Source organism: Mus musculus, chromosome 7 (assembly GCF_000001635.26).
Source record: "Mus musculus strain C57BL/6J chromosome 7, GRCm38.p6 C57BL/6J".
Taxonomy (NCBI): domain Eukaryota; kingdom Metazoa; phylum Chordata; class Mammalia; order Rodentia; family Muridae; genus Mus; species Mus musculus.
In genome coordinates, this window is record NC_000073.6 from 139,613,275 (window position 1) to 139,632,774 (window position 19,500).

Consider the following 19,500-nt stretch of genomic DNA (forward strand, 5'->3'; position numbering starts at 1 on the left):
GTTGAGAACCACTCTCCTAGGGCCTTCTGCCCAGCCTGGGGGTGATTTTGTTCTAGGAGACCTCAAGGAGAGGAACCTTGGGTCCTGTGTAGCATGCCCAGGTAGGACTTGTTTGAGCGTGGAACCTGTGACTCCTGACCCGCCCAGGCTTTCCGTGATGGAATGGGTGAGTGTCACCACAGGGTCCTGAAGTAGCGGCAGTGGCCTTTGGGTCTGTCTGTCCCTGCCACTTACCTGAAGGGAGAGAGATTTTCCTTTCCTTCTCTCTGCCTTTATTTTTCCCTGCATCACCCACAGCTGTTGGCATCTGATTTCTGAAATTCAGAGTGACTGTGTTCAGGCTTTAGGAAACATAGGGAAACACCCACAGACCAGGCTGAGAAGCGCCACGCAGCCTAGTCCTCGCTCGGCCATTGCTGCTTAGGTTTTGTTTCTCCCCACTTTCTATGTAAACCAGGCTGGCCTCAAACTCAGACACTTTCCTGCCTCCTGTGCGCTGGGATTAGAGTCCTGTGCTACCACACCCAGCTGTCACTCAGGGCCATCTCTGCATCTGACACACAGTGCCAACAGAAGGGGACCTCAGGATGTCCTCATGCTGCTGGAGAAGAATGCCTAGCTCCACCGTCACCTGCCTGCTTTTCTCCCAAAATGAGTGCCCGAGGCTGATCCCCGGGCCTTGCTGGTTAGTTCTCACACATCAGACTCACATCAGGGAGGTCAGTGGGGCAGGGGCAGCAGCAGCAGTGGGACTCCTGCCTATAAAACACACAAAAGAGCTAGGCGCTTATGCCTGTCCTGGGTAGGGCCACACCACGCAGAGACAAGTTTCCACATGGAGGGAAAGCGCAGAAACCAGCCCTGGATGTCTGCCCCTCACATCTGGCTACTTAGCTCAGATGGGCGCTTTCCTGTCTCCAGATGTGAGGTGGGATCTGGCCTTCAGCTACACCCAGCTGGCCTGGCCTGTGGGCGCCAGGAAGACCCTGGTTACTTTGGGACTCATAGCCCCACGTACAACAGCCCTCTAGCTCCTTCTGTTACCAGCTTCAGCTGCCCATCACCTGGTGCGAGGAAGATGGCTGCCCCCCCCCGCACCCGGGAGCCTTCAGAGGAAATGACATGCTGATACCTGCTTTCTGGGAAGGTGAGCTGGGGGGTGATGGGCTTCAGGTAGTCCTCCATGTGCTCCAGGATGCTGCTGAGACTCTGAGTGCACAGGGCTTGCTCCTGAACAGGCAAGAAATATTCCTGTCTTAACCCGAATCATAGCTTGTTGTCCAGTGGTGACTGGATATGACTTGTACTCAATTGGGAAACAAGTTAGGAAGACCCCCTGGAGATCATTCGGCTCCAGCCCTTCCACAAAGAGCGCTGGCATTGCTCTCGCTTCCCCAGCACAATGCTCTCGCTTCCCCCAGCACAATGCTCCCAGTGGTTTTCCGGGAACTATCCTGACACCTCATCCCTGTCCCTGTCCCTGTCCTCTGATGACACTGAGGAATGTCCTGCTGATAGGGATCGGCCCAGGACAGGTAACCCTATGCTCTGCAGAGAAGAGGTAGCCAGACCCCTCCTCTGGGGTCACATTCAATCCAAGGACTCAGAGGAGCTCCCCACCTTTCATAGGGCTTCCCCTTCCTCCTCTTGAGTTCTGGGCCCATTACCCGGGCCCAATCCAACCTCAGAGTCTTGTTTTTTCCCTGGGATGGGCTGCAGTCTACAATATGGCTTAGAGTCTCGGGCCTCAAGTGCTTGGGTTCGGGGTCATAATTTGGCTGTGTACCTTGACCCGTGTCTGCCTCTGGAACCACTGGATACTCGTCAACAGGTCAGAGATGGCAGTTGGACTCGTAGCCACCCGAGTTACCTTGCAATAACCTGTCAAAATACACCCGAGGCCTTTACAGGGCTCAGAGCAGAGCTACTGGAGTCGTGTGGGCAGATGGAGACCCTTGTGAGGGTATTTAACCTTGACGTCTCAGAGGGGAGACATGTGATGGGAAGGTCTTCTGGGCACATTGAGTTCCCCCATTCTTCTCTGGGAACATGAGGGCTACTACCCAGAAAGTTCAGGCAGAGGCAAACACAGTGGTGATTGACAGAGGGAGTTCTGGGGAGGCATGGATCCTCTGGATCCCTTAGAGGAACGTGGGGCCTCTATTTTCTCTCGTCTCCTGGGTTCAGTCTCCCTTCCCCTCCCCTGCTCTGTGGTCCTGCTCTGGGGCAAGGATTTCTCCCACCCACTGCAACCCATCTGGAGTCGATGGGAGGAGCCCCTGCTTGTACCCAAGCTTACCGCCCACGGTTATCAGTTTCCCCTTGGGTGAAGGCATGGTCTTTGGTCTCTCAAAGGCAGCACCATACAGACAAGACCTGCAGGCAGAGCAGAGGTCACAGGCCCATTCCCAGGGGAGGTGAACAGGCAAGCACCGAGGTCTCAGGAGCCGAGCGGGCCAGTCTGCAGTCGGCACCCAAACAGGTGCCTTTCAATGTTTATTTTGGCAGACAGAGGCCTAGGAAGCAGTCTGTATAACCCAAGTAAGAGGGAAATTACAGAAGGTCTAGGAGTGCAGGCCTAGCCAGATCTATCTAACAGAGAGACCCTGTGTGAGTGCAGATCAGAGCTCCTTCCTCCCAATACATCCCTCGTCGTCATGGAAATTCACCCCGGTCTTTTCCGGGGGGGGGGGGGTCAGAAGAGGGCTTCCCTTTGTCTCTGGATTGAACGAGTGCCCATGCCTGTCAAGTGGACTAGCTGAGTCTGCCAAGTATGCTTTCCAGATGGCCCAGTTGGCCTCAGGCTAGGGGCAGAGGTGTGGTAAGCTTGCTCTGCCCATGCCTTCTGGCCGGGCTTTCTCAACAGGGTGGAGATTTACAATGGTAGGAGGAAAGCCTCACCTGTCCTGTGAATGCTGCAGAAAGAGGATCCGGAACACGGGTGGGATCTCATTCAGGATGCTGAAATGCTGCTCTGTGACACAGAGGCTCTGCCATGCCTGTGTGTGACAGGGGATGGTCACTCAGAACGGCCACTGCTCTCCCCCAGGTGTCTGGGCTGTGGAATGCATCAGTACCACAAGGGGGCAGCAGAGGAATGAGAAATTCACTGGCTCCTCAAATTGCCCAGCTCTGCCTACTTGTGGATGCAGTTCCCAGAAACCCTAAATAGCATCTCTTCAAGGTCCTTACTGCCTCCTTGAGCCTAGCTAAGGGCTTCCACTTAGCCCTGAGGCTGCAGGCTGCAGACCTATCTTGGGGTCAGTTTACCCAGACCCCCAGTTTTCCTGCTTCCTGTGAGTGAGTACTCCTAGAGGATGCACACACCTCAGGGTCCCCTCTGCCCACGGCAGTCAGCCAGCGTGGGCCCTGAGGGGTACCCCCAGATCTCCTGTGTGAGTTGCTTAATGCGCACAGCTTCAAGACCCAGCTTTGGGTTTGCAAAAATGAAATGATGTCTTAGAAAACTTTTATCAAAGAATAAGAAATAGAGAGAGCCACATAACGCCTACGTGAGGCACCAAGCGGACTCTTCACAATGGCCGTACCCATATGGCAGGTGAAGAGATGGGTCATGTTACCATATGGGGGCTGTGAATGGACTTTATTGGTGGTGGCTTGCTTCTTGCCTAGCCGCTGGCCACCTCAGTGTGTGGGTAGCCTCATCACACTGGTTCATGCAGAAGCTAGCTCTCCTTGCTTCAGTGTGTTTTGTTGTGTGGGTGTACCGATGTACTGTCTTCTCTGGCTGATTTCTCTGGCCTGACTTCATAGGGACCTGTGGAGGCTTATGGGAGTTTAAATAAGGATGACCCATCCCGCAGGGGTGGGGTTTCAAAAACCTATAGACCTTCTCAGTATAAGCTCTCAGCTACTTCTCTGGTGTCATGGCTGCCTGCTGCCAGACATCACTGGCTCTTTACCGGACTTCACCAAGACCTCGACTCCCCTGGGGCAAATAGTGGAAAGGAACTACAATTCTTTCAGCCTTCTTGTGCCTGTACCCATGGCATATGAGATTCAGAGAGGCGGAGAGGTCTTCTAGCACCACGCAGCTAGAGGTGGCACTTAGAGACTGCCCTATTAGCACTCAGTGAGCCAGCTCAGAGGCCAATATAGGTCACAGGAGTGTGTGTTCAGGCTCCCCGGCCCATTACCCTGAAAGAGGAGGCCAGTTTCTGCTCTACACTGGCAAACAGGCTGGTGGACATCTTGTCTTGCTGCCTGAGTCGCTGGTGGAGCTGCAGCAGGGCCGCCAGCTGTGAGCTGCCCGTGTTTTTCGTGGCCGTGAGCAGGACCTTCCGCATCATCTCTGAGGTTGAACAGCTCTGAAGCAGAGCAGACAAGAGTGGTGTGTGCCGTGTAGGAGGGTGGCAGAGGACAACTGAGCCGGGAGTGGCCATCTAGGAGTCTGTGTGTCACCCTCTGCTGGGCCCCTGTCGGACCAGGTGTCAGTGCTATGCCAGCCCTTTCTCCGGAGTCTCAGTATGTTCCATCATAGAGACTCGGTGTGTGTGTGTGTGTGTGTGTGTGTGTGTGGAGGGGGGGGGGATGGGGGAGACAGTGGTGAGTACTGCATGTGTCCACTGAGCTACAAGAACAGTTACATGGCTGGCTTCTATTACTTAAGGACTAGCTTGGCCTGAGGCCCAGAGAACAGGGAGGATCTCTTCTTCTTTCAACCACAGGACCACCCCATCTTGTCTAGTGGACAGCAACAGGGCTGGATGGTGCCAAGGCACTCCCACCCCTGGGGTGACAGGCAGTCAAGGGCCCTTTTGGAGATGGGCAGAGGAGGTCTATACCTGTGACAGTGTTAGGAACTGGCAGGTGGTGATGGGATCCAGGATGCCAATGCATTCCACCATCTCTATGCTGGCAGAGGCCACGATGTCCAGAAGGTTGTTGCTCAGGGAAGTCTGTATACACTGCAGCAATACCTCCGATGTCTGAGCCAGGAACCCCCTCGCCAGCACCATCCTTTTCTGTGGGCAGTGCAAAGCTCAAGCTAAGGTGGGCTCTTCAGGCGGAAGCCACCAGGGGACAGGTAGAGAATGCTGCATACCTTCAGACCTTCAGCCTTTCGGCTTTGCTCCTTGGGGGCTTCCTTGAAGACTGCCGAGGAGGAGGTCTCTACACTCCTGTCCTCTGTGTCTGTCTCCAGCGATCTCAGGCTATCCTTCTTAGTGCCTACCTACAGGGCATACCACACGATAGAAGGCGTTTGTGGATTCCTGCTTGGCTGGCAGGGAAAACACAGATGCCAGGGATGGGAAAGATGGTAAGGATCAGTGGGTCCTTCGGGTTGTAAGTGATCATGTGATATCGATCACAAGTCATGTGGTGTGGGGTCAACGGTGTTACCAATGTGGTGGGAAGAGGCAGACAATCTCTTAATGGCCCACACACAAAGTGGGAGAAAAACTAGTTCTACACAGGTCCTGTCCACCAGCAGCCTTTACCAAACCCTAGGGACAGAAATCATCTGTGAGAACAGGCTAGTACTCAGGAGCAGAAGGTGTCTGTGACAATACAGCACCCCCAAAGTCAGACCAAAACCATAGAGCCATCGAGCCAGCCAGGGAAGAAATCTCACAGCGGGATGTGGGAAACGCATCAACAAACTCAAGAGGATGAGAGCCCTACACATTCAACTTAGGAACCTTCACGGAAACGGGCCAAGAGGAAAGATCCCATCTGGAAAAGAAGAAGGAAGCTTGGAAGAGCGACGGAGAGCTTTGGTGTCAGGAAGCTAGCTGCACAGCAGCAAACAGGCCACACCTAAGGAACAAACATGGAGGCACTCTGGGGCCTGGAAGGAGGCAGGTGTGTCTCCTGGAGCCTCCTGAACTCCACACAGGGGTCCCTGCATGTTTAGAGACAGCTGTTCCTCGCCATCTTGAAAAGACCCTAACTGAGGGCAGAGAGGAGGGGTCGTGCTTCTGGATGTAAAGTCCCTGACTCTGCTACCTGTGCAGATGCTACAAACACCTGCTCACCAAGGGGCCCAGCCCCATCTGCTCAGCGGCGCGGGTCTTCCTGCTCTCCTGCTGTCTACAGCCTGGGGACTGAGCCCAGGGTTTCAGAGCTGGCTGGCTGGGAGCTTCCCTGGGTTTTGAGTCCTGGGCATGGCTTGCTACCATGGAATGTGAGGGTTTCTACGGGAGCTTGTCTGCTAGGCTTCAATTCCAGTTTGTTCATGGAAGCTGGCACCATCTTGGGGGTAGAAGTACCTCTGTTTAGGCTCTTAGGATGGGAACTCAGAGACAGACAGACAGACAGGCTTGCAGGAGCTGCTGCTAGGGATCTGAGTTCAGTCGCTGCTTCTGTCAGAGAACCCTAACCCTAGAGTAAGGTGGGCCTGATTGGAGCAAGAAGAAGGGGATATTTTCCCTTCTTTGAGATTTCCAAGGCTGTGTGGTATGTAAGAGGGTCACGGAGCAGACACCACTCATCCCAGTGTATTTTAGGATCGAGGTCAACACCCCCAGGGACCTGTGTACAACCAGACACAAGTGACCAAGACATAGAGATGCTGGGGCCAGACCCTCCCGAGTTGAATTGGTGAAACACCTCTGACATCCCAACTCCACAGCTGAGGTGGAGAAGTCGGGGAGCAGACTGCAGTAGGAAGAAGGGTCACCTACCAAGAGTTCCTCCTCCCAGCAGAAGGAAGGGTACACCGGATCTGTCTGCACGTACAGCAGATGGAGAGCCTTCCCAGCCAGGATCAGGAGCTGGGCACGGATGTCCGTGCAGCCCACACACAGTGGCTGCAGACTCTCCAGCTGTGTTAGCACCAAGTGAGGCAGGGTCCTCTTCAGGAAGAACCATTGCTTTGGGAAGACAAGGAGGTGTGTCACCACCAATGGCTCTCATGTGACCTCCGCCCAGTCACCCAGAGATCTCAGATAACTTCCTAGCAGAGAACATCTGGGTACTTTGACATATGTCCTTTATCTGCACAGTCCTGGGTGGTAAGCATGAGAGGGTGAGTCTAGGAATTAGACACTGGAAAGATCATATAAGACATCTGCTCTTACTATAAAGGAGAGCTCAGTGATAGAGGTCAATAGTAGGATTCATTTATGTTCACCTTGACTTGTCTCATGGCGTTTAAGAGAACGGGAAAGTGCTGGGGCTACAGCTAAGCTGGTGGAGCGCTTGCCTAGGGGTCTATCCTAGGACTGCAAAAGAAGTAAGAAAAAAGGAAGGAAGGAAGGAAGGAAGGAAGGAAGGAAGGAAGGAAGGAAGGAGGAAGGAAGGAGGAAGGAAGGAAGAAGGAAGGAAGGAAGGAAGGAAAGAAGGAAGGAAGGAAAGAAGGAAGGAAGGAAAGAAGGAAGGAAGGAAGGAAGGAAGGAAGGAGGGAAAGAAGAAGGGAAGGAAGGAAAGAAGGAATGGAGGAAGGAAGGGAGGGAGGGACAGAGAGAGAGAGAGAGACAGAGAGAGAGAGAGAGAGACAGAGAGAGAGAGACAGAGAGACAGGGAGACAGAGAGACAGAGACAGAGAGACAGAGACAGAGAGTATAAGAAGGGTTTTCTTCCTAACAGGTAGTCAGTTGCTCAACTTGTTCTTCTTGCAGAACTGGGAGGAAGTGGGGTGCAGTGGGGTAGGAGGGTGGGGAGGGATGTCCAGGCAAGTGCTCTGAGATAATGCAATTGACTGTTTCCAGCCCTTTTTCATGAATGGAGTAGTAACCCCAAGGCCTGGGAACGGGAGCTTTAAGCCTACACAGGAAGCCCCTTCATTATTAGTTAAGTCCTCTTGGTGACCAGACCGTGCCTATCTGCACCAAGGTGTGGAAGTGGTCAAGAGCTGCCATGGCATGTGGTTGGGTCCCACAGATTCACCCTGCTTTTAGTGTGACTGGCAGGCCCCCACCAGGAGAGAAGCTGAGCTAAGGCTGCCTGCTGTTACCAAGCCGATGGATGTGTAGTCAGTGGTGTTCTGAAGGAAGTCTGCAAGCAGCTTCTCGAAGGAGCCCTGCTCCATCTGCAGATCCAGGGCCTCCTTGCACACGAGCTGCAGCAGGTCCAGGCACGTTTCTGCCAGGCTGAGCTTGAGGCGGGCCAACCTCCTCATCACTGGGGAGTTGATGTTCTGCAACTGAGAGACCGTTGGGAGGTGGGTGAAGCAAGGCACACTTCCCAAGGAGAGCAGCTATTGGCAAGTACTTTGACAAGGCACCACTGGCATCTCACAGACAGCACAAAGTGTGCAATGGGTACATTTTCACACCGCAGTAGACAGAGGCCAAACATCATCAATGCAAGGAAAGGAATGTGGTCTTCACACTCCGGATTTCCCTGTGTTCTTTCTTGAGCCTGTGTTGACAGCAGGCTGTTCTGTGCTCTAAATTACTTCATGTTGTATATAACACTGGCTTTTCAGGCTGGGCCTTTGTCCCAAGAGACTCCATTTCGCAAGCAGCTTTGAACGGTGGCAGATAATTGGGCTCCTGGCTGGACCCACAAACACCACCATCTATCTGGTATTACCCATGCAGCATAGACCAATAGATGACTTATTCCTGGGAGAAAAGGGGACATTCTATACAATTACTGGGGTGAACTAAGACCATGGGGGCACATGGGTGTATTTCATATTAGGGAAACTAGGCCCAAGAACTTATCAGGGCATTAGACCAAGGAAAGGGCATGGCTATCGGGCCCTGGCACTGTGATGGCATGGTCCCCACAAGTTTATCCTCTGATACTAGGTGTGTGTGTGTGTGTGTGTGTGTGTGTGTGTGTGTGTGTGTGTGCGCGCGCGCGCGCGCGTGCACGCGCATCAAGGACTCACAGGCAGAGAATCTCTGACTGTTCTTGGGGCTTCTGCTCTGCTCAGTCTCCCACTGCTGACATAGCTGATTCAACAGCTGTCTCTGCTGGCCTGCCTGCCTGCCCACTCAGACCTGAACCTGCCATCCCTGCTCTGACCTGACTATGCCCTTTTATCTCTGCAGCTGACTACATTTTTGCTCTCAACTATGACTTCCTCAGCCCCGCATCTCCAGAAACAGCTTCTTCTTTTCCTTATCAATACAGACATTGCTTGGATTTCTCTCAGCCTGTCTCTGAAACCTCAAGACCTCCACTGTAGCCTCTTTAACTTGTATTCATTCTGTAACCCACATATGTGCACATACATATGTACATACATTTGTATTTACTGTGTGCTGTGCAATAGGAGAGCTGATGTTAGTCATTAAGAGTTCAAAACAAGAAACCTGCATTTGCCTTGGCCAGATTACTAAAGTAGGTGGGATAATCTGGCAAATTGCTGTCGTTAAAACTCCTAAACCTTGGGAACTTATTTGTATTCAACAAATCCTCACACTGTAAAAAAGACCCAAGTGTGTTTGTCCCTGTTTCTGGCATAAGCATGCTCAAGACATCCTTCCTGTCTCTCAAGTGACAACTGGCTGCTTTGTGGTGCGGTAAGTCAGCTTTATATAAATGGCGGCATATGGTATGTGACTCCTGTCTGTTTTATCACAGTATGGTGACGGCTCATCCATACGATGTTTGTCTTTTCGTGGGTTTGGTTTTCCACACATTTGAGAAAACGTCTCTTCACATCACTTTGCTCATTCTTAGCATTTTGCCCGTACGTTTCGAGAGCTCTTGGTGCATTCCTGACCCGTTGCTGCTATCGAGGAATACAGTTTGCAAACGCTTTCTCCCGGCCTGTGCTTACTCACCCTCCGCTTCAGAGTATGTTTTAAAGAGAAGACCTACTTACCAAGCTGTCCTTGTATTGGCTCGTGTTAGGTTTCAGATTCACATGGGGTTGTTTTCTGTCTTAGTCTGAGGTGTGAGCAGAAGCTCCCGGTTTTGGAAATGCATTTTTTTGGTTGTTCTAACGCCATCTAAAGTCCATCCTTTGTCCATGGAGTTGTGCCTCCGTTGAAGACTGTGCATCTCTTTATTTCTGGATTCCCAGATTTGTCCCATTGGTCTGTCTGTCCACTTTCCAACTAACTACACACTGCCTTGATTGTGGTAGCTCTTTAATTGGATTTAAAGCCAGGTACCATTGCGCTTCTAATTTTAGTCTTCTTTTTCAAAATTGTCTTGGCTATTTTAGACCTTCCATAGTTTAAATAATATTGTTGACATCTATTAAAAAGCCTGTGGTAGCATCATGTTTAGGAAGAAATGCCATCATAATAGTATTTAGAGATTTTCGTTTTCATGTATTATGATGATGATGTCTTTTTCATTACTCTGGGCAAGGTTTTATTGTCCCTGGACTACAAGCATTCATATTTTGGTGGTCAAATTTCATTTTTAAGAGTCATAAATGATATCATTTTAATTTTAACATATAATTAATTGTTCTTCGTATAGAAATACAATATGTATACTATATAATCCTGCAACTCAACTAAACTTGCTCACTAACTTTAATTTAGCTTGCTTGTAGTTTTTATTTTGGTATATTACATGATTTTCTACATAAGCATGCTATCTGTGAAAAAGAATTTTCCTTGCTTGCTCCATCAATCCAGGTGCTTTTAATTTACGCTCTTGCTTATCGCATCAGCTAGAATCTCCCAAGCAATTCTAAATAAAAATGGTAAGATGCCACTGTCTTAGTCATTAGTGAGGGGAGGATCTATAAGTCTTTCTCCAGCAAGCATAGTGTCATGTTAGCTGTGCTCATGCGCAGGCAGCACTGTTTGTTTGTATGTCTTTAACCTTTTCGTTTCTTTCTTGAGACAGGGTCTGTGTAGAGCTGGCTGTCTCGGGGCTCTCTCTACTATAGACCTGGTTAGCCTGGAACTCACAGAGATCCTTTTGCCTCTTCATCCGGAATTCTGGGATTAAAGGTGAGTATGACCACACCCTGCCTTATCTTATTTCCGAGTTATACTGGTCTCATTGAAAAATTAGCGTTTATTTCTTCCCTCGTAACCTTCTAAAATAACCTTCTTGGAAGTGGTATTTAAAAAAAAATAATTGTTAGAAGTCAGCAGTAGATCTGTCTGGACTTTCCATTTGCATTGTGGTAAAGTATTCGATTACAAAGTCACCTTCCCTCCTTCAGAGCCACAGAGCCATGTCTCACAAAGTCACCTTCCCTCCTTCAGAGTGCCACAAAGCCATGTCTCCCTGAATGAGTATTACAGGTGAGGGTCTAGTTCACCTAACTTGTACAATTCACTACCCTTTGAATCCAGGGGGAATCCATGGCAGGGCTGGGTGGTCACTCATGTCTAGTATTTGGCATGAACATCCTTTATAGACCGTCTGGTCAATCTGACTCAGTTTACCAACTGATCGAGCTTAACGAACCAGCCTTGGCTTTAGTGACTTTCTCCTTTTGGAACTGTGGTAGCTTGGCTTGAGCTCAGAGATTGCTGTCTGATGCCCCCCGAGGTTTGGGAAATTGGATTTTGTTTGGCCTGGGGGTTGTTTTGGACGAGAGGGTGAATTTATTTCATTGCTTCCTTACTCCATCTTTAATTCCTATTCTACTACTTATTTTGGATTCAGTTTGCTCTTTGTTTCAAGGAAAAGGCTGAGCCCATTGATTTCTGGCCTATTATTATTATTATCATTCATGTATTCAGTGCACCAGCTTTCCCCATAGGCACCAGCTGGCGACAGCTTCAACTTCTTCATGTTCTTTCCTCACTTCATTTCAGAACGATTTACCTTTGGCTTATTCTGTGACTCTGTCCTACTCGCATTCCAAATGTTTGTGGTTTTCCATACGCACAATGTTTTCTTTCTTAACTTGGAGTAAAAGCAACATAACATAACTAACACATTGGAAGTATGAGACCTGGAGAAGTGGCTCAGTGGTTGAGAGCACTGGCTGCTCTTGCAGAGGTTCCAGGTTTCATTTCCAGCACCCATGTGGTGGCTCACAACCCATCTGTCACTCCAATTCCAAGGGATCTGACATCCCTTCTGACCTACATGGAGACCAGGCACGACACACAGTACACATACACACTTACAGACAAAGCGCTCATACACATAAAAGAAAATAAACCTAGAAACTTAAAGCACGCACATGCTGAGTGTGCGGTGCGGTGCAGTCATGGTTGGCTCAGCTCCCAAACACTGTCATTACGCCTCAAGGAAGCCCATATGCTAGCATCCGTTCCTTACTCCTCACCTTGTTTCCCAGAAACCATTCGTCTGTTTTCTGTGTCTGTGGACTCTTTTACTCTACTTCCTGGTTTTGATACCCAATATAATTTCGTCTCTCTCTCTCTCTCTCTCTCTCTCTCTCTATATATATATATATATATATATATATATATATATATATATATCCTCTGTATGATCAAATTTATTGGGACTTGTCTTATGGTTCAGAATATGGCCTGTGTCAGAAGACATTTGACATTTGTGTGAGTGTTATCCCATTGTTGCTTAGTGAAGCATTTAAAAAGATGTCTATTCCGTCATATTGGTTGACATTATTTTAATCTTCTGGTTTTTTGCTGGTTTTGTGTTTACTTGTTCTGCTAATATTTAAAGAGTAGGATACTAAAATTGTTGGCTCCAGTAGATTTAGCAATTTTTTTTTTTTAAAGATCAGTGTTTGGTTCTTAAATATTTTAGAACTCTCTAAATTTTGCATTTAGATTACCTTTCTTCTCGATTGGCTAGGATACACTATGAGATGAATATTATCACCCCTGGTAACGCTTGCTGGGAAGCCTGGTTGCTTCAAGCTAACACCCACAGCCTAGCTATCTTCTGATCACTATTATAATGTAGGGGATATTGCTTTTCTTTCAGGATTCTACTTTTCTTCTGTCTGTCTCTGTCCTTATGTTCATAGTGGCTTTCTTGGAGGCATCACATAGTTGGGCTCACTTCCTTACTCAAGGCTAAACTCTGAGGTCAGACCCTCTGTGCACGCTGCCCATCACCTTGAAGATGTGGAGCCTTCTCCCCATGACTGCCAATCAGCACCAATGGATTTTCTGAGACCCTTCCAGATTGTTCTTGTCCCCATCCTTGGGCAGCTTCCTTCTGTCATGAACAGGTGACCAGTCTTTGGATGGGTACTCTGGGCTGTCCTCTAGGTATCTGTGAGCAGCACTCTTCTTCCTGGGGATCCATCTTGCCTCCTTCTCTCTAGTCTTTCAGGACCTTATATCCTTGACTCAGGTCTTCATCTTGGCTCTAACCTGGCTCCATCTTTGCAGCCACTGCAGGAACTGATGTTTGGAAAACCCTTGTTTTGTGTATTTTGTCTGCTTTAAAAACCTGTTTTGTGTGGGTATGTGAGTCTAGTTACTGTAATTCTATCCTATCTCCTAAGTATATCAGGTACTTTGTATGTGCACGTGTGTGTGTGTGTGTGTGTGTGTGTGTGTGTGCCCATGTAAGTGCATGCACACTGTAAATGTGTGAACCCATTTGCGTGAAGGCCAGTGGACAGCCTCAGGTGGTGTTCTTCAGGACCCATCTACCTTGTGTTTTGAGACACCGTCTCTTGCTGGTTTGGACCTTGCCAAGTGTACCACATGCCTATCGGAAGGGCCCAGGGATTTACCATCTCCTTTTCAGTGCTGGAGTTATAAGCACAAGCCACCATATCTACTTGTTTTTGTTATATGGAGTCAAAGGTTCTAGGGGTAGAAGATGAACTTCTCTTCTTCTGTCCAAGAGTGCTTCCAGCTGCTTGGCAGGCGTGGCAGGAGGGTGCTAAGGTTCAAGGTGGGAGACAGACCTTGGACCCAGGGAACATATTCACATTTCTTGACTGAACTATGTTCACAGCTCTTCTTTATATGGGTTTTGTGAAAACGTATATTGATTTTGTATATGTATGAAAATATATAGTGGCGCATGGTGTGTGTGTGTGTGTGTGTGTGTGTGTGTGTGTGTGTGTGTGTGTGGTTTTATAGGACTGGGTCTCACTGGGTAGCCTAGGCTGGCCTGGAACTCTGCATATTCCTGCCTCAGCTTTCCAAGTGCTAGGATTACAGGTATGCCACACCGTGTCTGGTGGGTTGTGTTTCAAAATCAGACCTGTCAGGCAGTGCTGTCCTGTACACAGAATGCCTGGGGTGTAGGCTCAAACTTACATCGTGAAGGGACAGGAGCGCCTGGATTCTGTGAAATACTTCTTCTTCCTCAGATACAGCTTTCTGGGACAACGAGTACATCTCCAGATAGTAGGCAGTCTTTTGTTCCTCGTCTTTTTCCTTCTGAGCACATAACCTTTATACAGTATAAAAGTAGGGTTTAGAACAAAAGCTAACTCATATATTGTACTAGTATATGTTATACATATTAATATAGAATACATAATTTTCACATAATTATGCTATACATTTTATCAATACTTAAAAAATTTAGTAGTTAAATGTTTTACACATGAAAGTATTTTCAATGAGTTTTATTCAGTTTCAATGTGTGTGTAGAGTTGTTCATTTATGTGCACAGGTACACACAGGTACATGTGGAGGTCAAAGATCAACCTGGGTACTGTTCCTCAGATCTTGGCCACCTTTCTTTGGAGACAGGATCTCTCACTGGCCTAGAACCCACCAACTAGGCTAGACTGTCTTGCCAGCAATGCCCAGAGATCCTCTTGTCTCTGCGTCCCCAGTGGCAGCATTACTCATGAACATGACACATGAACACATGAACACATGACACATGAACATGACACATGAACTCCACAATACCTGGCTTCTTTACATGGGGTTTGGGGATTGAATTCAAGTCCTCATACTTGCAAGCAAGTGGCTTACCAACTGAGCCATCTCCCCAGCCCTCTAAATACATTTTAGAACAAGATACTGGACTGTGAGAATGGCATGGTGTGTACAGTGTGAAATTCTATTTATAGGGGATCTCTGTCCGAAAGGTGTCTGATGAAGCAATGCCCCAGTTTCCACCTGCTGATTCAGTTATCTGTTTTCCTGTCTTCTCGGTGGCCCACAGTGGCTGCTACAACACACCTGTGGATGTGACCTGGGTGTTGGCTTATCATAGCTCCTAAACGGCATCATATGTAAAAGGCTTGTGGGTGTCTGGGGGCAGGCAGAGGCACTGTGAGGAGCATTGGGGGGCTGGAGTGGGAGGGGAGCTGCATGCTCACTGGGATGCACAGATGTAGTGGTAGCAGGAACAGGTGCTGGGGACCCTGCAGGATGGCAGTGATGGGTTAGCAGGGAGGGAGTTGGGAAGGGAGATGGGCTTAGCCATATCTGAGGCTGAGGGAGAGCAGAGACTAGTTGGGAGAGCTCAAAAGTGGATTGCAAGCTGGTACAACCACTCTGGAAATCAGTTTGGTGATTCCTCAGAAAACTGGACATAGTACTACCTGAGGACCCAGCTATACCACTCCTGGGCATATACCCAGAAGATGCTCCAACATATAACAAGGACACATGCTCCACTATGTTCATAGCAGCCATATTTATAATAGCCAGAAGCTGGAAAGAACCCAGATGTCCTTCAACAAAGGAATAGATACAGAGAATGTGGTACATTTACACAATGAAGTACTACTCAGCTATTAAAAACAATGACTTCATGAAATTCTTAGGCAAATGGATGGAACTAGAAAATACTATCCTGAGTTAGGTAACCCAATCATAAAAGAATACACATGGTATGCATTCACTGATAAGTGGATATTAGCCCAAAAGCTTGGAATACCCAAGATACAATTCACAGACCACATGGAGCTTAAGAAGAAGGAAGACCAAAGTATGAGTGGTCCAGTCCTTAGAACAGGGAACAAAATACTCACGGGAGGAAATACAGAGACAAAGTGTGGAGCAGAGATTGAAGGAAAGGCCATCCAGAGACTGTCCCACCTGGGGATCCATCCCATATATGTTACTAAACCCAGACACTATTGAGGATGGCAAGAAGTGATTGCTGACAGGAGCCTGATATAGCTGTCTCCTGAGAGGCTCTGGCAGTGCCTGACAAATACAGAGGTGGATGCTTGCAGCCAACCATTGGACTGAGCACAGGGTCCCCAATGGAAGAGTTAGAGAAAGGACTGAAGGAGCTGAAGGGGTTTGCAACCCCATAGGAAGAACAACACTATCAACCAACCAGACCCCCCCCCCCCCCAGAGCTCCTAGGGATTAAACCACCAACCAAGGAGTACACAGGGTGCCATCCATGGCTCCAATCGCATATGCAGCAGAGGATGGCCTTGTCAGTCATCAGTGGGAGGAGAGGCCCTTGGTCCTGTGAAGTCTCAATTCCCCAGTGTAGGGGAATGCGAGGGTGGGGAGACAGGAGTGGGTGGGTAGGGAGCACTCTCACTGAAGCAGGGGGAGGGAGGGTGGGATGGGGGTTTCCAGAGAGGAAACTGGGAAAGGAGAGAACATTTCAAATGTAAATAAATAAAATATCCGATTAAAAAAAAAAAGTGGCTCCTACTCAGAAGGCAGCCGCTCAGGCAGCTCCAGTGGCTGGAGCTCCATGGCTGGAGCATGTGGTGACTCACTTACCTCTTGATCTTTGCATGATCTAGTTTTAAGTCAACATAATTTTTGTAGTAGCCACCAAATATTAAGTTTTGTTCAACTTCCAACAGGTGATCTTCTAGTTCTCTCAGCAAAAATGGGTGCTCGTTAAATTCTTCGTCAGTCAGGTTGCAGGCAAATTGGATTCGAAGTTTCACACACCTGGTAGCCAAGCGTGCCTTCAGGATTGTGGGATTGAAGCTTTTCCCACCAGATTTTAAAGCCTAAGACCACGGTGTCCCTCCTTCTGCCCAGGGTCCACCCAGGGACACTGAATCAAGGACCAATGCCACCCGACCAAGATGGACATAATGCAGCCACGGCCCTGGATCAATAAAGTTACAATCTAACAGCCCCACCCAGGTATCAGATTTGCCCATGGAAAACCATTGCTGAGATGAGACTCGAGTCAGGAGCAGCTGATGAGACCCAGTGCTCACAGCATTTTCCAGAGAGGGAACCGGAGGTGCAAGGCAAGAACCCTCACATCTGTGGTCGGTGAGCTCAGGACATCTCTGGGAAAGGGCCTTGGAGGCTGTGAGTGATGTGTGTGGAAAAAGAGGGGATTCCCTGACAGCCCTCCATAAGGGGGCAAAGCTCAGAGGCTCCAGGAGCCATAGAAGAGGCATTGTGGAAGTGTGGGCAGGCCGGAAGGATCCCCAGAGGTGCCTGCAGTGACACATAGACATGTGAGCCTCACAGAGCAGGTAATGAACTCATGGCCCTGCTGGCTCTGAGCCTGCCTGGATTTGACATGTGTCGCAAGCATGTTTGGTAGAGAATGTGGGGTAGAAGCGGCCACAGATTTGGTGCACCTGGCATCATCACCTGGCCTCTAGCTCCATGATGAGGAATTCCAGCAGGGAGACTCGGTTCGGCCTTTCGTTCTGGAGGGCCCTGAAAGTATCTATGAGTTTCTGAAACAGGCTGCAGACCTGGGCGTGGTGATCACATGTTACCATGTCACTGGTCAGACCTCAGCACATGCCCCTCCCCCACCCACCCCCGACATGCACCCCATGTTGTACAATGGCTACCCCCAACTCACTGAGATTTCTTTTCTACGATCTTCGGAGGATAAGATGGCCTCAGCCAGAGTCAGGGTGGACTTGTACCAGAACTCCTCGGCCCCGCCCAGCTGCTGGGCCCTCTCAACCATGAGCATAGCCTGCGCATGGTTCTTTTCCTTGTTGGCCAACTCTGCTAGAAGCAACAGGGACTGGGCTTCTGAACAGATATCGCCTAGCTCCTAAACAGAGGGATGCATGGTACAGGATGGGTAGATGGATGGCCAGCTCTATTCAGGTGGGTATGGCCACTACATGGGAGCGGAGTCCTCAGGAGTGGAAAGCGTGCCCTGAGAGTCACAGGAGCCAGCCTGTGCTGGGTTTCTCTCTGTTCACTTTACCTGCACACTTGTTCCCTCCCTATTCCTCTACAGCTCTTCCTTCCCTGCCATCTTCCCTGTCCGGTCTTTGAAACCTGCGCTTCTTTTCCCTCTTCAGCATACTTGTCCTATCTCTGGCACCTGCCCCTTTGTCTTGTCCCTGACATCTACACAGCTGCACCCCGGTGCCTGCACATCTCTGATCCATCCCCACTACTTACCTACCTGTCCCCTCTCAGGTACCCGAGTCCCTGCTCTCACTCTATTGGCCAGAGCCTGGGCTCACAGCTCTCTGGTGTCACTGATTCCCCCACCATTGCTGGGTCTTCATCTTCCCCTGAATGGCTCAGAACAAGCCACAGGCTGCTTGTGTCAGGGGCCGTGGCCTCATCCACCCACTGAAGGCAATTCTATGTCTGTCTGAAGGCGTTTGGTGGAACAATGGAGATTGGAACTTGGGAGAACGGCTTCATTAGAGCAGACAACACCAACAGCTTCTTCCATCCACACTGTCCAAGGTCAGCTGTCTACTGAGGACACGGGTCCAGGATAGTAAAGCCCTGCCAGGTGTAGTTTGGAACTTCTAGGGTTGAGACACAAAGGGCCCACCCTAGGGAGGAAGTGGGCACTGGTGTCCCAGGTCTGGGTGCTAGTTCCTCTAGTAGGCAGCTACTCAGAGAAGAGTAGCCAGTGCTCCCAAGCCTGTAGAGAGCTGGGCTCTGACCAGTGCTCTGTAGAGGGATGCTAACTCGTCTTTTAGGGGAACTCAGTGGAGACCCTGAGAAGCCACAGATGCCCCCGAAGTCCTCAGATGAGAGGTAAGAATACATCTGAAGAGTTCAGACTCAGGTCAAGATGGCTTCTGTGGAAATAGGTGAGCCGCCTTACCTGGAAAGCCCATTGGGCCTCAGACAGGAGCAGCCGGGCTGGTTGGTGCAGCTCCAGCTCCAGCAGGACCTCCCCTTTGAGCAACCACAGCTGGGGGTAGGACGTCCCCTCCAGGCCCTTTCCAGTCTCTCCATTTATCTTCAAGATCTGTGAGACACCATGACCCGAAGATGCTTCGTGCCCAGTGTGTGTCCCACAGGGCTCATGGCCACAGGGATGTCCCCAGCATGCCTTCAGCCCCTGACTGTCTAACTTATGACACACCCCAAGCCTTTGGGACTTTTGTCTCTCCTTAGTTACTCCTTCGACTCTCCCACTCCTGATTAGAGAAGCCACTGAGCCACCTGGCTTGGCTGAGCTGCACAAGAAAGCGTTCTGAGGCTGGCAGGCCTGCCTTTGTGTACAGCTGTGCTTTTCTCTTCTGTCCATCCCAGTGTGCCCAGCAGCATACCCCACCTCCACTGTGGATGGGTCACTGGGTCCTCAAAGCTGAACAAAGCTGCAGGATTGATCCTTGGCTACTCAGAGTTCAGGTCCTACTAACAAATGGGTCGAGCATGTTCCATGACACCCCAAGTGCTGATTTTAATGGGCTCACAAACAGAGCTGGCACTCTGAGGAACAAAGGCTCTCTGTGATGGCTACTATCTCCCTGGTTCACAGACTGAAGGGGACATCCAGTTGATGAGAGCTTCGAGAGTCGAGCCAGACCCCCTCCTTTTAGTACCCCTTGCCTTAGCCCAGGCCCTG

At 49.6% G+C, this 19,500-nt stretch overlaps 1 protein-coding gene and 1 long non-coding RNA gene across 2 annotated transcripts in view; one reads left to right on the forward strand and one right to left on the reverse strand.

The window, feature by feature from the left end:
• The window catches only part of Gm33031, a 52,821-nt gene that overhangs the window by 30,487 nt on the left and 2,834 nt on the right, over positions 1-19,500 (forward strand). Inside the window, exon 6 of the long non-coding RNA XR_003946896.1 lies at positions 10,729-10,835. This is a non-coding gene — a long non-coding RNA (predicted gene, 33031). The remainder of the gene's footprint in view (positions 1-10,728; positions 10,836-19,500) is intronic.
• The window catches only part of Cfap46 (cilia and flagella associated protein 46), an 83,874-nt gene that overhangs the window by 12,361 nt on the left and 52,013 nt on the right, over positions 1-19,500 (reverse strand). The window contains exons 35-49 of the mRNA NM_001302546.1: positions 18,751-18,897; positions 17,524-17,724; positions 17,304-17,410; positions 16,461-16,637; positions 14,064-14,199; positions 7,919-8,107; positions 6,648-6,836; positions 5,066-5,194; positions 4,806-4,985; positions 4,158-4,328; positions 2,902-2,999; positions 2,300-2,376; positions 1,787-1,881; positions 1,133-1,230; positions 235-314 (exon numbers count right to left, since the gene is read on the reverse strand). Of these exons, the coding sequence (NP_001289475.1) occupies positions 235-314; positions 1,133-1,230; positions 1,787-1,881; positions 2,300-2,376; positions 2,902-2,999; positions 4,158-4,328; positions 4,806-4,985; positions 5,066-5,194; positions 6,648-6,836; positions 7,919-8,107; positions 14,064-14,199; positions 16,461-16,637; positions 17,304-17,410; positions 17,524-17,724; positions 18,751-18,897 (2,074 nt within the window). The remainder of the gene's footprint in view (positions 1-234; positions 315-1,132; positions 1,231-1,786; positions 1,882-2,299; positions 2,377-2,901; positions 3,000-4,157; positions 4,329-4,805; positions 4,986-5,065; positions 5,195-6,647; positions 6,837-7,918; positions 8,108-14,063; positions 14,200-16,460; positions 16,638-17,303; positions 17,411-17,523; positions 17,725-18,750; positions 18,898-19,500) is intronic.